Here is an 18,952-nt window from a genome sequence, read left to right as displayed (position 1 = left end):
ACCTAGAAGCCCGCAGGGCGGACCCCGAGGCCCGCGGGGGGCCCCCCCAGTCCCCCCGCGCACCCCTCGGGGCGGGCAGCGCTGCCCCGGCCTGCGCGGACCCGACGCTGCGAGATGAACCCCCAGAAACGCGGGTCGTCCGCGTCCCGCCCCCCTCGGCACCGACTCTCGGGGACGGTCCGCCGAGACCCCCGCGCCCGACGACACCCCCAGCCGGCTCCCCCCCCGCGCGGCCCCCCCCGCCCGCGAGCGCCGCGTCCCGGGGGCGCCCGAGGCCCTCCCCGCCGGGCGGCGCCGGGCACCGGGGAGACCGGCCGGGCGCGCCGCCCTCGCAGGCCGGGCGCCCCTCCCCGCGCGCGGGCGGCGGCGCGAGCCCCTGGGGCGCCGGAGCCCCGCCGGCCGCACTCACCGGCCCCCCGGCGCCCACGCCGACCCCCGGCGCGCTGCGGGGCGGGCGGCGTCCTCCGTCCACCTCAGCGGAGCCGCGGCCGGCGTCGGCGTCGGGCAGCGGCGCGGGCGAGGGCGCCGCGGGGGCGGGGCGCGACGCCGTGCGCGCCCGCCGACCAATCGGCGCGCCGAAAGTGGCGGCCGGGCGGGGCGGGGCGGGGCCTGTCTCCGGGGCGGGGCCTGTCGCCGGGGGCGGGGCCGGTGCCCAGGCTCTGCGGACCTGCGGGCGCGGCCGGCTGCTCCGGGCAGCTGCGAATCCGCGGCCGCCAGCGCTGGCCGCCCTGTGGTTTTCCGGGCGGCGGCCAAACTCTGGTCCCAGCACGCTGCTTCTGCCCAAGGGCAGAATTCGTGAGATCGTGCGCGGAGGGCACACAAAACCCCTGGGCTCGGACTCCGCCTGTAGGCCCAGCCGCGTTGACCTCAGAGCTGCCCAGAGTAGGGCTCGGACTCCCGCAGGGTCTCAGAGATGCACGTCCCTGGGGGCGCCAGGGGTTAAGAGTCAGCACTATGAAGCTGTCAGCAGCCGCTGCAGCAGGAGCTCAGGCCCCAGCCAGGGAGCTACCCACACGGCGCAGCAGACCTCTCCTGGCTCCACACATGCACGCACCTCTGGCCTGTATCCCAGTTCTTGCATGCATGCATAAATAAAATCTTCCAAAAAAAAAAAAAAAAGGCAAGTCAAGAGAGACTCCTTTTCTAATCCCAGCCATTCACAAGTGGCTGGCTAGAAAGGTTGAAGTTCCTCCTCCAGGGATACGAACTAGTACTGGTAACACAACAACTGGTTTTCTGATTGTGCCCTGTTGTTTTTTTCTCGTTCTTTACCCAGATTTTTTACTTTCTTAGAGTCTGGTCTCTTCCTACTGTGTCCTTTAAAGATACTGGATCATAAATTCCTAGCACAACTTCAGTAGACTATGAAAGCCCCTTCCAAATTTCTTACAGAATATAAAACACCACTTAGTTGTTTGGGGAAGAGGCACTGTGTAAAGACAGATATTATAAATGGGAATCTTAAAACTTTATCCCTAGGTATAATGAAATTGTCCCCAATTATCGCAAGATGTCATTTTCTTATTCTTCTGTTACTTCCACAAATCTTGTAAGAGGAACAATCCTATTTTTTTGTTGTTTTCTATTCTTCCTCACTTCATTTCATGGATGCTAGTTTTCATTTATGTTTTGTCACTTGGCAAGTAATACATTTATAGTTACAATATCCATCATCTTGATGCATGTGCTAGGATCTGGGTGCTCATAAATATTTGTTGACTGAATTACTTTTGAAATACGTACAACCTTAAAACTAGTTAAAGATATTGGGATTAGGAAACTGATGCCAGCATTTCATTACCAGCATTGATTTGAGTAAAATTGCAAATCAGCCTAAAAAAAAGTCGTGGGACATGCCCTGATTCAACTGATATTCCACCATGTAGAGCTACCTAAGCATATGTTTTGTTAAATTTCTGCATCTAAAGACATCAGAGAGGGCCTCCCTGGTGGCGCAAGGGGTTAAGTGTCAGCACTATGAAGCTCTCTGCAACTACTGCAGCACATGTTCAATCCCTGGCCACAGGTGACCCACATGGCACAGCAGACCTCTTCTGTCTCGCCCGCTGCTCCCCTCAGCAGTGTATTTCAGTCAGTCTGCCTGTTCTGTTCCCCACTCTGTCTCTGGTGAATCCTCTCACCCCCCGCACCTCTGGCCTATACCCCAGTTCTTGTGTGCATAAATAAATAAATCTTAAAAAAAAAAAAAAAGGCATCGGAAAGGCTTGCCTGGATTCAGGAGTCATTGTGATTTCAAGACCATTTTCAGGACACATTCTAAAAAGACCTAGTTCATTTGAAAGTGGAGACTTAGAATCCAGTCTAGCTGGTACAACCTGCAAAGGGAGAAGAGCAATCGGGGCTGTCCTTCCCACGAGGCCCCATGGGTTTTGCTTTGTTCTTACTTCCTCAGGGCTGCTTTGTGAACTTACTCTGATGAAGTGAGGTTCACTTCCCATTTTTGAGAGTGCACCCCAAATGTGAACCACAGGAGCTAGGTGAAAGACTGAAGCATGTTGTCGAGACACATACTTCACGGTGTTTCTCTTCCTCCTCAAGCTTATGCACTTGTGTAACAAGACTTATGCATACGTGTCAGAACCATTGTTAGTGTCAGTCTCTTGGGGGACAGACTGGTCTATAGACAGGAATGGCCACTGCAGCTGGAGGATCACTGGGTTCTGGCCAAAGAGGAAGCACTTCTAAGGGCAGGCTAAACTCTGAACACAGAGGATATTTTTGTTGGTTGGTTTATTTTAATTTACAATTAAAAGAGAAAATACACCACAGACTGACTTAAATAATAAACAGGATTCAGTGACTCAGGGAATCAGAAGGTAAGCAACATGGTGGGCTTCAAGGCAGGGGTGTGTCATCTCTTTGTTGAGTCTTCTGCAGAACTGGCTTCTTTCTGGGGCTGACTCCCCTTCTGGTTGCCAGAAGTTGGTGGGCCTAAAGTCCTCCTTGCTCAAATCCAGCAAAAAACTCTTCTCTGATTGGACTACCCAGGAACCTGACCCCTAAGCCCCACAAACTGTCCAGCAGTGAGGGCTTTAAGCTAGGGTACCCAAAGCAATCACAGGTACAAACCATGACTCTGCTCTATGAGACCCGATATTAATTCCCTTGCTGTAACTATCTTACAATGTCCCTTAGTTATCTTGAAATGGGACTTTTGGGAAATGTAACCTACCCATGCACAATTTTTTTTAAAATATCTGCAGGTGCCCTAACTGTAATATAAGAGAAATAGAAAAGAAAGAACGCACAGGGGCCTCCCTGGTGGCACAAGGGGTTAAGGCACAGCCTATGAAGCTATCCACAGCCATTGAAACATGAGTTTGATCCCTGGCCAGGGAGCTGATGCATAAGGCGCAGCGGACCTCTTCTGTCTCTCCTGCTGCTCCCCTCAGCAGTGTATTTTGGTCGATTTGCCTGTTCTGCTCCCCACTCTGTCTCTGGTGCATCGTCTCACCACCTGTACCTCTGGCCTATACCCCAGTTCTTGTATGCATAAATAAATAACGCTTTTTTAAAAATACCAGCTTTGATGGTATTTTAACATGTAAATGAGCAAACAGGATTACACTAGAGGACTATGGGAAGGAGTCAGATGCTTGCATCCACTTAAATAAATTTGGATTGAGGGACAGTAAGAAATCAGAATGTCTTCTTAATAAAAAAGTGCAGAAAAAATGGGGCCTCCCTGGTGGGGCAGTGGTTAAGCCGCTGTGCTATGAAGCTATCAGCAGCCACTGCAGCGTGAGTTCAATCCCCGGCCAGAGAGCTAACCCACATGGCACAGCAGACCTTTCCTGTCTTGCCTGCTGCTCCCCTCAGCAGTGTGTTTCAGTAGATCTGCCTGTTCTGTTTCCTACTCTGTCTCTGGTGAATCCTCTCACCCCACACACAGACCTCTGGCCTGTACCCCAGTTCTTTTATGCATAAATAAAATAAATCTTAAAAAAATGAAATACCTCCAAACTCTTCTTGTGCATATTTGCATTTATCACTCCAGATGCAAATTGTAATAACTGTGTAGTATTGGTAATTCAGATGCCATGGGTTATGGCGCCATTGGTAATGTTTTTCTGAAATGGTGTAATGTGAAGAATTACACTTCAAGAATGTGAAGTACCATTTTCACAATAGTTACATTTGTGTGTAGTGGGGAGTGGGAATAGCATATTTCAAATCATACAAAAAACATTTTTTGTTTATATATAAAATACAATCCTGTTCTGGGCTTATGTGATTACAAGCAGACTTTTTACCCACATGAATGTCTGGTGGGATGTTTAAATGTTAGGCAAGACCAATTCCTCTTTTTGGTCAATTGTCCTGCACATTGCAAAATACCATCATCCTGGCTCCACCTCCTAAATGCCTGTGGTCAGAGCTGATGTTCGATATAGCTAACATTTAGGATGGCATGCACTTAGCAAGCAATGGATGGCAGCAGCACAATGTGTTGGTCCCCGTGGGCTAAATAGAATCTCTACCAGTCCTGCCAGGAATAGTCCCCCACCAGTTTCCAAAATGTCCTCTGGGGGGCAGTAAGGCACTCTCTGACAACCCCTGATTAGTGCTGAGGACACCACCCTGCCCCCAGCATTTCCTGTTCATCCTGGCTAAGGATTACAACAATCCAGCAAGTTGGATCTAATTATGTGTATTTGACAGATGAGAAAACAAGCTCAAGTTCATATAACTAGTGAGTGGCAAAACCTACATCTGAATGCATATCTCCCCTTGCTCCAACACCCACTCCCTTTCCGAAGTATCACTTGTTTCACCCTCACTGGTGTTAGAGGCAGCCAGGGCTGCCAGGACTTTCAGGGAGATGGAGCACAAAAATGACCATCCAGCTATAAAACACACTGAATCTGTTATAGGGCAACCCCGATATTAAACGGGTTCCTGGCTGTGGGTCCTCACCCGCGCGCTTTAAAGGGACTTATGAATACTCCACTACAGACACACACAAAAGCTTAATAAAAGGTTTATTTACAAGAGAAAAGGAAATAAGGAAAATGTACAACTCAGGGAGAAAATAGGGAAATAAAGTAATGCGTCCTACCCGATCCGACGACCTGGAAACCCAAAGGCACTCTCAGAGCTGGCCGGATGCTGAGAGCTGGTGGAGAGCCCAAAATGGGGTCCCCCAAAACCCACGTGTCTGCCTTTTGTATCCACCTGGCTGCTTAACCCCACCCTCAGGTCCCAGCCACCTTCCCTTGGGTGGTGATGGGATTTGGAGTTCCCAGTGTCTTTGGCTTTGACCTGGGGTGGGGGTGGAGTCCACAAAGCCTATATGGAAATAGCTTTGGGACATCCTTTTCCCCCTAACAATTCCAGGACAGTCCAGGGATCTCAGCACCAAAGATTCTTGAATTTTCACTCCGGAGGCTGTCACTGATGTGATCTGTTCTAGTCTACTCTGTGCCAAGGTCACAGTGTAGTGTGTAGACAGAAACAGGGAGCTGGAATCAGACCAACAACAGATAGCCTGGGTTCAAATCCCAGCTCTACCACTTTCTATCTGTGCCACCCAAGGTACATGCAGGTACCCTTTTCCCCCCTGCAGCTCCCGGAGGACCACGGAGTCATGACTTCTCAGGGCACTTTGTCTTGGGTATTAGAAGAGAAGGGAGGGTAGGCAGATTCTTCAGGGTTCTCCATCCTACCTCTTCTGTGGGTAACATGACGTGTGATGGCAAATAGAGCAGACATTTAGACATTTTAACTGCTGACTTTTTTTTTTTTTTTTTAAGTTTTATTTATTTATTTATACAAGCACTGGGTACAGTCAGAAGCGCAGGAGGGTGAGAGAATTCACCAGAGCCAGAGCGGGGAGCAGAGCAGGCAGAAGGACCGAAGTACACTGCTGAGGGGAGCAGAGGGCGGCAGGAGAGGTCTGCGCGCCATGTGGGACCCTCGCCGGAGGCCGGGGATCCAACTGGCACTGCAGAGGCTGCGGGCAGCTTCGCAACCCAGCGCTCAACCACTGTGCCACAGGGGAGGTCCTAGAATAAAAAAGTTTTGTGTAAGTAATTAAAGACTTTTCTCTCCGTCATTTTTACAAGATGTGCATTTGCTCTTATCTAGCTTGTCTCCAATTTGTGGATTCTTGTTCTCATAAGCCACCACTCAGGTAAGAATCACTAATTGTTGGAGAAAGACACAACAGCTGATGCCTGGGAAGACAAAGTTTTGTGGTTTGTGGGGGCAGAAATTTGTAAATAATAATCAACTCTTGCTATAGCTATAGAAGCATCTAAATTTAAATTCCTGGGGCCTCTCCGGTGGTGCACGGGTTGAGCGCAGCGCTGTGAAGCTGTCCGCAGCCTCTGAGGCCCAGGTTCGATTCCCGGCCAGCCAGGGAGATTCCCACATGGCGTGGCAGACCTCTCCTGTCTCGCCCACTGCTCCCCTCAGCAGTGCCTTTGGTCCTTCTGCCTGTTCTGTTCCCTGCTCTGTCTCTGGTGAATCCTCTCACCCTCCCGCGCCTCTGGGCTGGCCTGTACCCCATCTCTTGTACAAATAAACAATTCTTTTTTAAAAAATTAATTTAGGGCTTCCCCTGGTGGCGCAGCAGTTGAGGGCTGGACTGCGAAGCTGCCTGCAGCCTCTGCAGCGCCGGTTCGATCCCCGGCTGCCAGTGAGGGTCCCACATGGCTTGCAGACCACTCCTCCCGCTCCCACTGCTCCCCTCAGCAGTGTATTTTGTCAGTCTGCTTGTTCTGTTCCCTGCTCTGGCTCTGGTGAATTCTCTCACCCTCCTGTGTTTCTGACTGTACCCAGTGCTTGTATAAATAAATAAATTATAAATAAATAAATTTAAATTCCTAAAACACTGGTAGGTTTTTTTAAAGATTTATTTTATTTATTTATGGATAGAAGAACTGGGGTGTAGACCAGAGGCGGGAGGGACAGTGAGAGAATTCACCAGAAACAGAGGGCCACCAGGGATGCCTCTGACAGTTGTTTCTATGCTTAACACCATTTAAACATTCCTCTTCTTACTGCTTCTGAAGGCATTTCTTTTTTAAATATTTATTTTATTTATGCATATAAGAACTGGGGTGTAGGCCAGAGGTGCAGTGAGTGAGGGTGAGAGGATCCACCAGAGACGGAGTGGGGAGCAGAACAGGCAGAGCTACTGAAATACACTGCTGAGGGGAGCAGCAGGCAAGACAGGAGAGGTCTGCTACGCCATGTGTGTTGCTTCCTGGCCAGGGATTGAACTCGTGCTACAGTGGCTGGTGATATCTTGATAGCCCTGATTTTAACCCCTGCACCACTAGGGAGGCCCTGAAGGCATTTCTTGCCTCTTGAACATTAGCCATTAATCTACCAAATTCAGATTTTTTTCTCATTTTTAACAATAGATTTTTCACATATCAGAAAATTTACTCATTTATAGTATATATTTTAATAGTTCTTAATATGTTCAAAGAGTTTTGCAACCATTACCACAATCACTTTTCAAACACTTTTATCACCCCCTCTCCCCAAAGAAAATCCTTAACTATTGGCAGTCATTCCTCATCTCCTTTCAAACTCTACAGTCCCCGGCAAGCACTAATCCACTTTCTGTCTCTAGGGATTTGTCTATCCTGGACTTTTCATATCAATGGAATCTTAGAACATGTGGGTTTTTTTTTTTAAAGATTTATTTAATTATTTATGCATCAAAGAACTGGGTGCAGAGGGTAAGAGGAATCACCAGAGACAGAGTAGGGAGCAGAACAGGAGGATTTACTGAAATACACTGCTAAAGGGAGCAGCGGGCGAGACAGGAGAGGTCTACTGTGCCATATGTGGTGATTAGCTCCCTTGATGGGATCGATCTCAGGCTGAAGGCCACAGTAGTGATAGCATGATAGCACTGACACTTAACCCCTGGGCCACCAAAGAGGCCCACATGTTGTCTTTCTTGACTAACTTCTATATTTTCACTCGAAGTCCCCTGCTAGCTGAAGTCATGTTCAGAGTAGTTTCAGCAAATTCAGGAAGTTGTTTGAAACTGGCAAGGTGGGCATTGAAATTGACTCCCCTAGGGCCTCCCTGGTGGCGCAGTGGTTGAGCACTGAGTTGCGAAGCTGCCTGCAGCCTCTGCAGCGCTGGTTCGATCCCCGGCTGCTCCCCGGCCACCGGAGGAGGGTCCCACATGGCGCGCAGACCTCTCCTGCCCCCCGCTGCTCCCCTCAGCAGTGTACTTCGGTCCTTCTGCCTGCTCTGCTCCCCGCTCTGGCTCTGGTGAATTCTCTCACCCTCCCGCACTTCTGACTGTACCCAGTGCTTGTATAAATAAATAAATAAATCTTTGAAAAAAAAAAAGAAAGAAAAGAAATTGACTCCCCTAAAAGAACTATGCATCTGCTTTTCCACAAATCTTAAAAATAATGAGGACTTTTATTTACCATTCTGTTAGCACAAGAACATCACTTATTACTTAGAACAAAATGCTCATCCAGCTCTGCTGGATTCATTACATATCATCTCTCATTGAATCCTCATAACAATAGATCATTATTCTAATTGACACCTGAGAAATCTGTAGCTTTGTAAGGTCATTTACCCAAGATACCACGCCTACAAAGTGGGAGAGGTCAAAGTTCAGCCAGAATCCCTGTGCCCCATGCACTGTAATCCTGTTCATTCTAAGCCAGGAGATGTCCAGGATCGCCTCTGTATCAGTCACAGTTCTGAGTATCCAAAGTCAGTCCCCACTCTTGCTGGAGTAGGCAGAAAAGGGATTTATTAAAGGACACTGCAACTTTGGGGAGCACTGGAGAATTCCAGGAGTGGTGTCTTAAACCACACTGAAGAGCTGGCCTCGTAAGAATACCACTGAAGCCACTGGGGCCATGAACTTGCACTCCATGCCAGGAACTTGACTGCTCTGTCTGTGGTGTAGATGCCACTCCTGTGCCAGAAGCTGTACCTGGCAATCGCTGCCTTCCTGCACTAGCTAAATGGAACCCCCAGAGAACAAATGCATCTACTTCTTCCTACATTGCATTTGGTAATGAGTCTCGGAGGGAAAGGTCTTGTTGGCAGAACCTAGGTCACGTGCCCATTTCTGAGCATACTGAAGAAAATTCAGAATCTTGTCTTGAGCTGAGACCAGCATCAAAGGTCTGACTTTCTGTGGTAGGAATCTCATCTTCCCCATCGAGTGATGCATGCCTCCATCGATATGCGCCATTAAGAACATGGCAGGCAGCCAAAAGCACAACACTCATCATTTAAGCAAGGCTCACTGAGAATGCTGGGGCTGCTGACTGAAATAGAAGTCTCAGTGATAGACAGAGTTCATTACATAATCAAGGTGAAGATTCAAATCAGAAGCCGCTGGGCATACTTGACTCTGTGAGAGCTGCTTAGACCGTAACAGATTTAAGTTCAGTTTAAATACCTTGTACACAGTAGCCTACAGGTAAAAGAGATCTTTTGATTTCCTAAGTTATCTTTTTTCCCCTAAGATTTATTTATTTATGCATACAAGGGCTGGGGTGTAGGGCAGAGGTGCAGGGGGTGAAGGTGAGAGGATCCACCAGAGACAGAGTGGGGAGCAGAACAGGCAGATCTCCTGAAATCCTCTGCTGAGGGGAGCAATGGGAAAGACAGGAGAGGTCTGCTGCCGCCATGTGGGTCAGCTCCCTGGCCGGGGAGCAAACTTGTGCTGCGGTATCTGTGGATTGCTTCATAGTGCTGACGCTTAGCCCCTTGCACCACCAGGAAGACCCCTAAGTTATCCTAACCTAAAGAAATGTTGATGTTATCCATGTGCAGAGGAGGGCAAAGGCTGGCGTTTTATCATTTTCTAACTCTTAAAAAAATGCACTGTGGAGACCCCAAGGCTAGGTCTCCACTGTTCAAATCCTCTCTAGCTGGCTCCTTGGTCATCAGTGGAGGCTGGAAGGGTTTACCACAGACGCCAGGTTCCCGCTGCTACACGGAACAGGACAGAGCCTCTTTTGGCTTTGCCGGTGGCTTTGCTCTCTTACCTGCTAGACGTGGTGGGGGCCACGAATTGTGCACAGGGCTCAACTGGGCAAATCGTGGTATAAACCGAATAGAAAATCCAGAGGACAATAGTGTGGGACGCAGGTTCATTCACAGAACGAGACTAGAGTCCAACAGCCCAGCCATAAACACCAAGGCTGAGTCGTCACTTCTCACTGGAAGGTCCTACTACCCTGAGTAGGTCCCTTCTAACAATATTGAGCCTACTGGGGTATATTCAGTTGTGTCCGTCCTGGTGAAACCTGCAGGTGGGGCCAGAGGTTGGGGGGCAATGGCATCATCTAGGGAAGAATGTATCCCTGCATTAATGGCCAGGCCTTTGAAGTTGGTCTGGGCAGAAAAGGCAATCCCAATCTCTAGACCTAGCTTTCCAGGTTTAGATTTGGGGATGGAGGCATCCTTAGGGCACTGGAGGAATGTTCTGGAGGTGGTGGGCTCCCTATCATCCCATCGGTGGGCCTGTCTGCCCTCCCTTGGGTTCCCTGAGTCTTAAGCAAAGTTGGATGTTCCAGTCTGGGATCAGCCAAGACAAGAGATATTGTGACATTTGTGGGTATGGCCATAGGCCAGAGGAGAAGAGGAAGCCCAGTATAATCTGCCTGGAGCCAGAGAGGTGGCGGCAGCCACAATGCCAAGCAAAGTGCATATCCTAGGGACCCCTGGGACTGCGGGGTCCATTTACTCCCTGTAATTACTGATTTCTGAGAATCCAGATGACATAATGGTGGATTCCCTTTCAAGACCTCAATCACCGTGTGCTGAATGAACAGAACACTGTTGAAGAAGAGAGGCAATACTTCTAGGAACAGGCAAATCACCAGCAGTGTCCCAAGAGGTACTGGGAATGACCCAAAAGGGGGCTGATGCCCAGTGATGGAGACTGAGGCAGCTGGTATCAGGAAGGTACATCAGGAAGTAACATGGCCCAGCCATAGAGACAAGGTGTCGAGGACTCCCATCAGCCCAAGAACAGGGCTACCTCTGGGGGTACCGAAAGCAAATGAATAATAATACAATCATTCTATCAAGGAATTTAAAGCTACAGTCCTGAGATACCATCAAACATGCTCCAAGGCTCACACACAGAGAACAAGAACAAAACAGTAATCTCAGCTGGGTGTCTAAAGCCACAGTGATTTGAGGCTCTATCCTTAGGGTATTGGAAGGATTTTACTCCTGGCATTGAAAAAAAAAAGGGGGGGGACAAAATGCTGAAAAGCAGGCAGAATTTGGTATGTGGCTGTGATGAGTTCAGAAATTTGAGATACCACCATATCTGAAAAACTGACAAAGTTAGAAGGTGAAAAATTAGGAGAAAAAGGTAGTGCTTCCTCCTAAGATAAGGTCAAATTCCAATTCAACAAACACTGAAAAACTGGCCAAAATCCCTTTTTCTAGCCTGGAATGTGTTTACTTAAATAAGTAAATCTGTTTTCGCATAAGGGAAATTTTGCCCTCTTAACAAGAATAATCTGTCACCACATTTATATCAACCAGAAAAATCAAAAACATTTATTTGGTGGGGCTTCCCTGGTGGCACAATGGGTTAAATCTCAGCATATGAAGCTATCCCAACTACTGCAGCAGGAGTTCCATCCCCCCATCAGGGAGGTGACCCAGGTGGCGCAGCAGACCTCTCCTGTCTCGCAATTTGCTCCCCTTAGCAGTGTATTTCAATCTGCCTGTTCTGCTCTCCACTCTGTCTCTGGTGAATCTTCTCACCTCCTGCACCTCTGGCCTACACCCCAGTTCTTGTATGCATAAATAAATCTTTAAAAAAAAATATTTATTTGGGTGGTCAACCAAAAATAAGGTTATGATTCTTACTAGTAGCTATTGAAACAACAGACGATTGATTGTTAAAATTAACTTTATTATTAATATAGACAACATTTACAAAACATAAAGTGTGCTGTGCTGAAATTAAGAATTCTCTAGGGTTTTCTGGTAACCCTCCCTTCCCATTATTTGATATTGACAATGGTTTCCTTTATATTTGTTGCCACAATGCAATCAGGAATCACACATCTATTTTCCATCTTTAAGGAGATTCACAGACTCAGAGCCTTCTGAAATGTTTTAAAACTACAGCCCTTATTATAAAGCTGTACTTAATATTCTTTACAAGTTTGTTTAGGTTAATAATACTATCATCGTATAAGCCAAATGAGAACTCACTCAGTAAAATAATCACTGAGTATTCCAGTGAATGCTCCAGAAGATAAGCAGAAAGGCCTGAAATTTCCTTTTAAAGGTGTAGTTATTCTTTTCAACTATCACATACTTTACAAAATAACCTTTTCTTTGTGAATCAGAACCACACTTCTGAACCTTTCTAAAACACAGCACTCTGGATTAAACAACAGACCTGCTCCTTTTGCCCATTCTCCATATTCTCCCCATTGCCCAGTTCTTGGCTAAAGCAATGAATGAGACGAATCTAAAAAGTGAGCTTTCCTGACAGTGGATAGGAAGCAGCAATCTCATGAATGTCAGTCTCTTGTCATCTCTGATATTGAAACTCTGAAAATGATCAAATTGCTCTATCCTCAGAGGATACAGTAGCTGGTTGGACATTTCTGACTCAGTTTCTCACAGCTTTCTCACACAATGGGAGATGTGATTCATTTCCTGGAAAGTACAAAGTCTTGTGTTACAGCAATAAATCTCTATGTGTGATGTCAATCCAGACGAAAATAATTTGGGGCAGTGCTGTGATAGTGAACATAGAAATCATCATGTTTTAATAAATTTCCACATATTCATCCAGTTGAAAAATCCTGCCTTGACTTCAGGTGTTTTTTCCCCTTCTCTCCCATCAACGTTATTTGGATTTTTATCTATGACTTCTTTTGTTTTTATGAGGGTCTCATATATTTCCTGAGCTCTGACAATTTCTTTCTGTGCATTAAAATGGACTTTCTGCCTGGTCAGGAGAGGAACAATTAAATTGAAATCATTAATTCGCTTATTTAATTTTCTGATGTCTTCTTGAAACTGCTCACAAATTTGGCTCCACTGTTTCTGTTCAGTTGGTGTCATTGGGTTCCCAAGTTTTTTCCTTGACACTAAAATTGCCTCCCTGAGTTGCTCAATAGTATCCTTTATTTCCTTCTGCATTAAGATCCATTCTGGCTGGTATCCATTATCTATCAATATTCTGTTCAAGTTGTGAGTCATGGGGTCAATATATGAACAGCCAGAGAACTTTTTTAGAGGTTTTCCTTTCCCACTGAGATTATCAAAGTCTCCTTTTGCCATAGATTCCTGAATGAGATCCTCCACTAAACGCTCTATTGCTTGCGTTATTTTTTGTTCTTTACTCTGCCTGACATCTTTAACAGTTAAACTATCAGCAAAATACTGTCTTTGTAGCTTCTGCTTTTGATATTCCATCACCTGTTCAGTTGCACGGTCTGCTCTAAATTGCCTATATTGCTTCTCTCGTTGACTTGGCGTTCCAAAACCAACACCCTCAAAACTCAAGTAATGCCGATGTTGAGGTGTTTTATATTTGAATTGTTCCTCTTCTTCTTCTGCTTCTTCAACTTTATTCTTTCTGGCATTTGTTTGTTCTGTCAAGTGGGAAAGTACCTTCCTATAAGCTTCTTCAATCCTTATAAATGTCGCAGAATCAGCAGTACTAGAGCCACCATCCGGATGATATTGCTTGGCAAGCTTATGGAAAGATTCCCTAACATCATCTGCAGAGCAGCCTTCTTCCAGATTCAGCAGCTTGTAGTATTCTCTAATCTTCTTTCTGGATTTATGAGTGGACATCATTCTATTTCTAATAACATCAAGACATGGAAACATTTTCATTTGATGAGGAATCATTGAAGCATTTATCAGGTGAGATCTTAAGATTTGAGCCATCATCACATACATTGAGTTCATTCTTGTACCCAGAGTTCTCCCTAACAATGATCTAGAAAATAACAATAAATACAAGGTGAACAAAATTGCCACATCAGTTAGTTTAATATTTTCAGCAGTAAGGAAGAAATTACAAGTGCAATAAGGGACAATAAGTAAAATAAGGGACAATCCTTTCAGGATTCTTTAAAAAAATTTTTTTTATTTATTTATGCATACAAGAGCTGGGGTGTAGGCCAGAGGTGCGTTAGGGGAGGTATGAGAGGACTCACCAGAGACAAAGTGGGGAGCAGAACAGGCAGACTGACTGAAATATACTGCTGAGGGAAGCAGTGGGTGAGTCAGGAGAGGTCTGCTGTGCCCTGTGGGTCCGCTCCCTGGCCGCCTGGGGATCAAACTCATGCTGCAGTGACTGAACCCCCTGAGGCCTCCTTCCAGGATTCTTATAGCTATATTTCACTTATATTAGCAGAGAAATGGAAGTTGATGATGATTAGCATTAACATATTGTGATATAATCTGAATTCTACTCCTCACTAACCACGGAATTTTAGAGTCAGCAAATTCTCAGTGATTATCCAACCCAATCTTCTTATGACAAAATGTAGGCCCACAAGGTTAAGCAACATTACCAAGTCACTGAGCCAGGGTAAGCAAAATGGTTAGGTGTAAGGCACAAAGAGACGCCTGCTTAACTGCCTGTATTCATTAGTATCGTGGTCTTCATCGCGTCAAGGAGTCTTCTCTTCAGAAGACTCACACGAAACAATGGAAGACGTGACAGAGTATGCAGGTAATCTGACACCAGGTTGAACAGACGAGTGTCCAAAAGACCTTACTTTACATAGCTCCTTGGGAAGGAGCTATTTGCTACCTGCTGGGAGAACCAAGAGCAAAGGTGAGGCCTCCAAAATGCTCGCTGTTACCTGAAAGCGCATGGTCTAGTGCAGAGGCAAGACCTGGCCGCAGGTAAGGGCACTGAAAGGATGCAAGTGTAACGTGGTAGAGGTGGCAGTGAACTCCCAGGGACCCCAATATTCTGGACAACGGGGGTCAACAGCTTTAGAGTGCGTTGGGACGGTGCGGGTGCCCACGGCGGCCGGTAGCGGGGAGCGGCCAGTCCCGACTCGGAACGCCCCGCCCCGCCCCCACTCACCTTCCGGGCTTGGGGAAGGGGCTCGCCGGCTCCCGCCCCCCGCCGCGCCTCTGCGCATGCGTGCGCTGCTTGCCCTTCACTCCCCAGGCGCCGGCCGGGCGAGACCATCTGCCATTTTCCAGTCAGAGGCCCTGGGGGGAAGGAGCTGCGGAGGGTGGTGTCGTGCCCAATCGGGAAGGTGTCCTACCTTCCCAGGAAGGCCAAGGAGCTCTCCTAAAGCGAGCTCTGCCAAGAGGACACAGGCAGGACGCCTCGGGATGCTCCCTCCTGCCCCCGGGGGGACAGGCTCCGCCTTCGCCCCCTCCTCGAGCGGAAGGTGGTTTGGTCGAGTGGAATTATGGGAAGTGTAGTTCGCGGGGCGCGGCGCGCGCCTGCGCCGTGGAGGGGCGCGCGGCCGTGCGGGTGGCTCTGGGGCCGGGGGCGGGATGTGCGGCTTGTTGCCGGGGCGGGGGGCGGCTTGTGACCTTTGAGGTCTTAGTGACTTGGAGGGCGACGGCCGGCCGTAGCTTGTTGTGGGGGGCAGGGAAAGACGGAGCCATCTCTCCCAGCAGGACCCGGACAACCTCTCCCGGGGCTGTCCGGGGACGCCTGGCCGGCGGGAGAGGCCGCGCTCCCCGGCGGGGCCTGGTTTCCCCCCGGTGCAGCCAACACTGGGCTCCAGAGCCGGGCGTCGGGCGGGGAGGGTAGCTGAGGACTAGATCGGGACAGGGGATCCCCTGGCTGTACGTTCAAGCGCAGGAATATATCCTTTCCCCGCCCTTTACAGGGAGGTCATTTAAAAAAAATAAAATTAAAAAGAGAGAAAAAAGGCAGAAACTTGGGGAGTCTCATCTGTGTTGAAAAATCCTGTTTCTCCAGCTTGTTTTGTGCCTCAGACAAGCTACGTCTCTGCGTCTGTTTATCTGTAAAATGAGGTTCCAATAAGTGGTAAGCAGGTACTTGGTGTTTAAACTTTTGTTTTTTGGGGCCATGTGTTGTGCTAAGTACTTTCTATCCTTAGCCTTTTCAACGATCCTATGAGAGAAGTGCTGTTGTTTCCCCTATATTACGTATGATGAAACAGTTGCATCAAAAGTTTTTGTGAGAATTGCACAATGTATGTTAACCACCTGGCACGGTGCCTGGCACATGAAGGGTTGTTTTTGTTATGACTGTATCTTATCTTGTTTAAAAAAACACAACAGAAATAGGTAGGAGCGGTTCTAAGTTTCTGAGTTATAAATTTGTTACTTTAAGTGTAACAGCACAGAAAAATGTTTAAATTCTGATCCAGAGGGATTTCCCTTGTGGAACCTTTTTTGAGCCAAAGATACACCTTCTTGTCTCTAATTGGCCCTGTTGAGACTTCTGGGTGAAATATAAGCAGTCTGACTGAGCTCCCTATCTTCTTATCTGCAGCCACAGAAGAACACCAGTTCCGCTGCTTGATCCTGTAAATCTCTCCTGTGTTCCGACCCTAGTGGAACACACCTTGGACCGGCGCTTGGTTGTGGACCCAGGTCATGTTTCCTATTTCTGAATAAATGCCCTCTGTACTATGTATAATCTGATTATTTCCAAGTGGACATAAGTGGACTGGTTTTCATGGAAAGTACCTTGCCTCAATGTCTGCGACATCGCCTAGTTTGATGCGCCAAGCAGTGAACATAAAAGAACTCTGTGAAAGAGAACAGTGTTGTCACAAGTGTTAACTCTTCTAGCCAGCATTTTATACATAACTTCATGGGGGGAGGGGCATAAACACAGTTTTTAAAAACTACTCTTATAACACTTTGCATTTTACAAATCACTCATCACAAATCTCATTTTTGATGTTGGCATCATACAAATGATAAGGTTTTAGCTGTGAGTAGTTACGTGACTTGGTTAAGTTGGTAAATGGCAAAGGTAGGGCTAGAACTGTAAATCTACTTCTCTTTTCAGAGTTTCAGTTTTACAGTGATATTCTGGGCATATAAAGGGTGAATTGAAGTCAGCTGAGATTCCCCATAACACGTTTACCTGCAGAGTGTAATCTAGCAAGCCAGCTTGTTCTTCTCATGTATGCAAAGGAGGCAGTTTCTGACATTGGTTCAGCTACCAAGGATTGTCATATTTTAATTTACCATTCTCATTCTCTTTTCCTCATATACCTTTTTTCCTGAATCCTATAAAAATTATTGCGTCCCTTGCATCCTTTGACCTCAAAGTACTTCAGTATTTTCTTCCTCAAAATAAGGACATTTTCTTTTTAAAAAAAATTTTTTTTTCTTTTTTTTTTGTGACTATAACTTTATTTATTTTTTTAATAAATTTTATTTTTATATTCCCCATACAATTGCAACCCCCCCATTCTGATCCCAATCCCTCCCCTCCCGCCCCCCACCCCTAAAAAAATTTTTTTTTAAAGATTTATTTATGTATGCATTCAAGAGCTGAGGTACAGGCCAGAGATGCAGGGGGTAAGAGGATTCACCAGAGACAGAGTGGGGAACAGAACAGGCAAACTGACTGAAATACACTGCTGAGGGGAGCAGCGGGCAAGACAGGAGAGGTCTGCCTTGCCATGTGGGTTTCTCCCTGGCCAGCCGGGGATCGAACTCATGATGCAGAGGCTGCGGGTTGTTTCATAGTGCAGTGCTTAACCCCTTGTGCCACCAGGGAGGCCGGTCAGCACCATAGTTTCTTCTTGCTACTTTATGGTCTTGGCAAGATAAATTGTTTCTGCCACCCTTCTGTAAGTTATCCAGCCAGAGTTGAGTGTGACAGGATACGAGATGCATCTTTGGCATCAAAGTTCACACATCAACAAAAACAAAGTGCTAGTAACTACACCTCTATGCCAGTGTCCATAATCTGTGTGGAAAACCTATCCTCAATACCATGCCCCTCTTTACCCAGTTATTTCCTACTTATCCTTCAAGTTGTTGTGCAGGTCACTTCCTCCAGGAAGCCTCCCCTGACTGCCTGCCCTAGGCTAGGTATGGTAACCTTACCTAAACCTCCCATAGAGCACTGCTATTTCTTATCACACATCACATTATACTAAAATAGCACATTTATTTGCCTGTTTCCTTCTAGATGATTAGCTCTGAAAGTGCAGTGGTGGTGTCTTATTTTTCTTCATTTCCTTAGCTCGTAACATAATGTTGCACAAATAGGTGCTTGATCAATGTGTGATGAACTGATTGAATCAATAGTCTTTCTTTGGGAAAGAACAGAGACGGTAAGGTAGACTGGCTTGTTTAGTGTGATTATTTAATTAATTAAACTCCATAGACCTTAAATAATGTTTTCAGTTTTCAGTACAATATGGTTAACCACCTTAAGCATATGTGATGATTAAAATCAACATATTTGGGGGCCTACCTGGTGGCACAAGGGGTTAAGATGCAGACTATTATACGCAGCCACTGAAACATGAGTTTGATGCCCAGCCAGGGAGGTGACCCACATGGCATAGCAGATCTCTCCTGACTCATCCGCTGCTCCCCTCAACAGTGGGACTTGGCAAGATAAATTGTTTCTGCCACCCTTCTGTAAGTTATCCAGCCAGAGTTGAGTGTGACAGGATACAGAGATGCATCTTTAGCCTCAAAGTTCACATATCAACAAAAACAAAGTACACTGTACTGCTCCCCACTCTGTCTCTGGTGAATCCTCTCATCCCCTGCACAGGGGGTGAATCCTCTCATCCCCTGCACCCCAGTTCTTATATACATAAATAAATAAATCTTAAAAAAATAAAAAATAAAACCAACATGTTTGAACCTTGATATATCATTTTCCATAAAATCTAATTATGACCTAAGGCTTATTGGCTGGGATGCCGTATAATCTTACACATAGGACTGGTTTTAAATGAAAGTATGTTGGATGGATGTCTCCTGGTTTAGAACATCTTTT

The 18,952-nt window shown here is 46.8% G+C and overlaps 2 protein-coding genes across 4 annotated transcripts in view; both read right to left on the bottom strand.

Annotated features, from left to right (window-relative positions):
• Positions 1 to 466, bottom strand: part of TMEM50B (transmembrane protein 50B) — a 28,966-nt gene extending 28,500 nt beyond the window's left edge. The window contains exon 1 of the mRNA XM_037525015.2: positions 410 to 466. The gene's annotated coding sequence lies outside the window, so the exon portion shown is untranslated. The remainder of the gene's footprint in view (positions 1 to 409) is intronic.
• Positions 467 to 11,888: 11,422 nt separating this feature from the next.
• On the bottom strand, positions 11,889 to 15,373 carry DNAJC28 (DnaJ heat shock protein family (Hsp40) member C28). Of its 3 annotated transcripts, none has more exons than XM_037525014.2 (2): positions 15,255 to 15,373; positions 11,889 to 13,963 (listed from the first exon to the last, which is right to left on the bottom strand). In XM_037525014.2, exon 2 carries the CDS (start codon positions 13,930 to 13,932, stop codon positions 12,772 to 12,774), a length of 1,161 nt encoding a protein of 386 aa, XP_037380911.1. In that variant the 5' UTR covers positions 13,933 to 13,963; positions 15,255 to 15,373; the 3' UTR covers positions 11,889 to 12,771. The 3 variants fall into 3 exon arrangements, with proteins under 3 accessions (XP_037380911.1, XP_037380909.1, XP_037380910.1); XM_037525012.2 differs by lacking the exon at positions 15,255 to 15,373 and adding an exon at positions 15,068 to 15,246; XM_037525013.2 differs by lacking the exon at positions 15,255 to 15,373 and adding an exon at positions 14,184 to 15,039.
• Positions 15,374 to 18,952: the final 3,579 nt, after the last annotated feature.

Source organism: Talpa occidentalis, unplaced genomic scaffold, assembly GCF_014898055.3.
Source record: "Talpa occidentalis isolate TD23 unplaced genomic scaffold, MPIMG_talOcc4v2.1 talOcc4.4, whole genome shotgun sequence".
NCBI lineage: Eukaryota > Metazoa > Chordata > Mammalia > Eulipotyphla > Talpidae > Talpa > Talpa occidentalis.
This window is presented reverse-complemented; position numbering and strand designations above follow the sequence as displayed.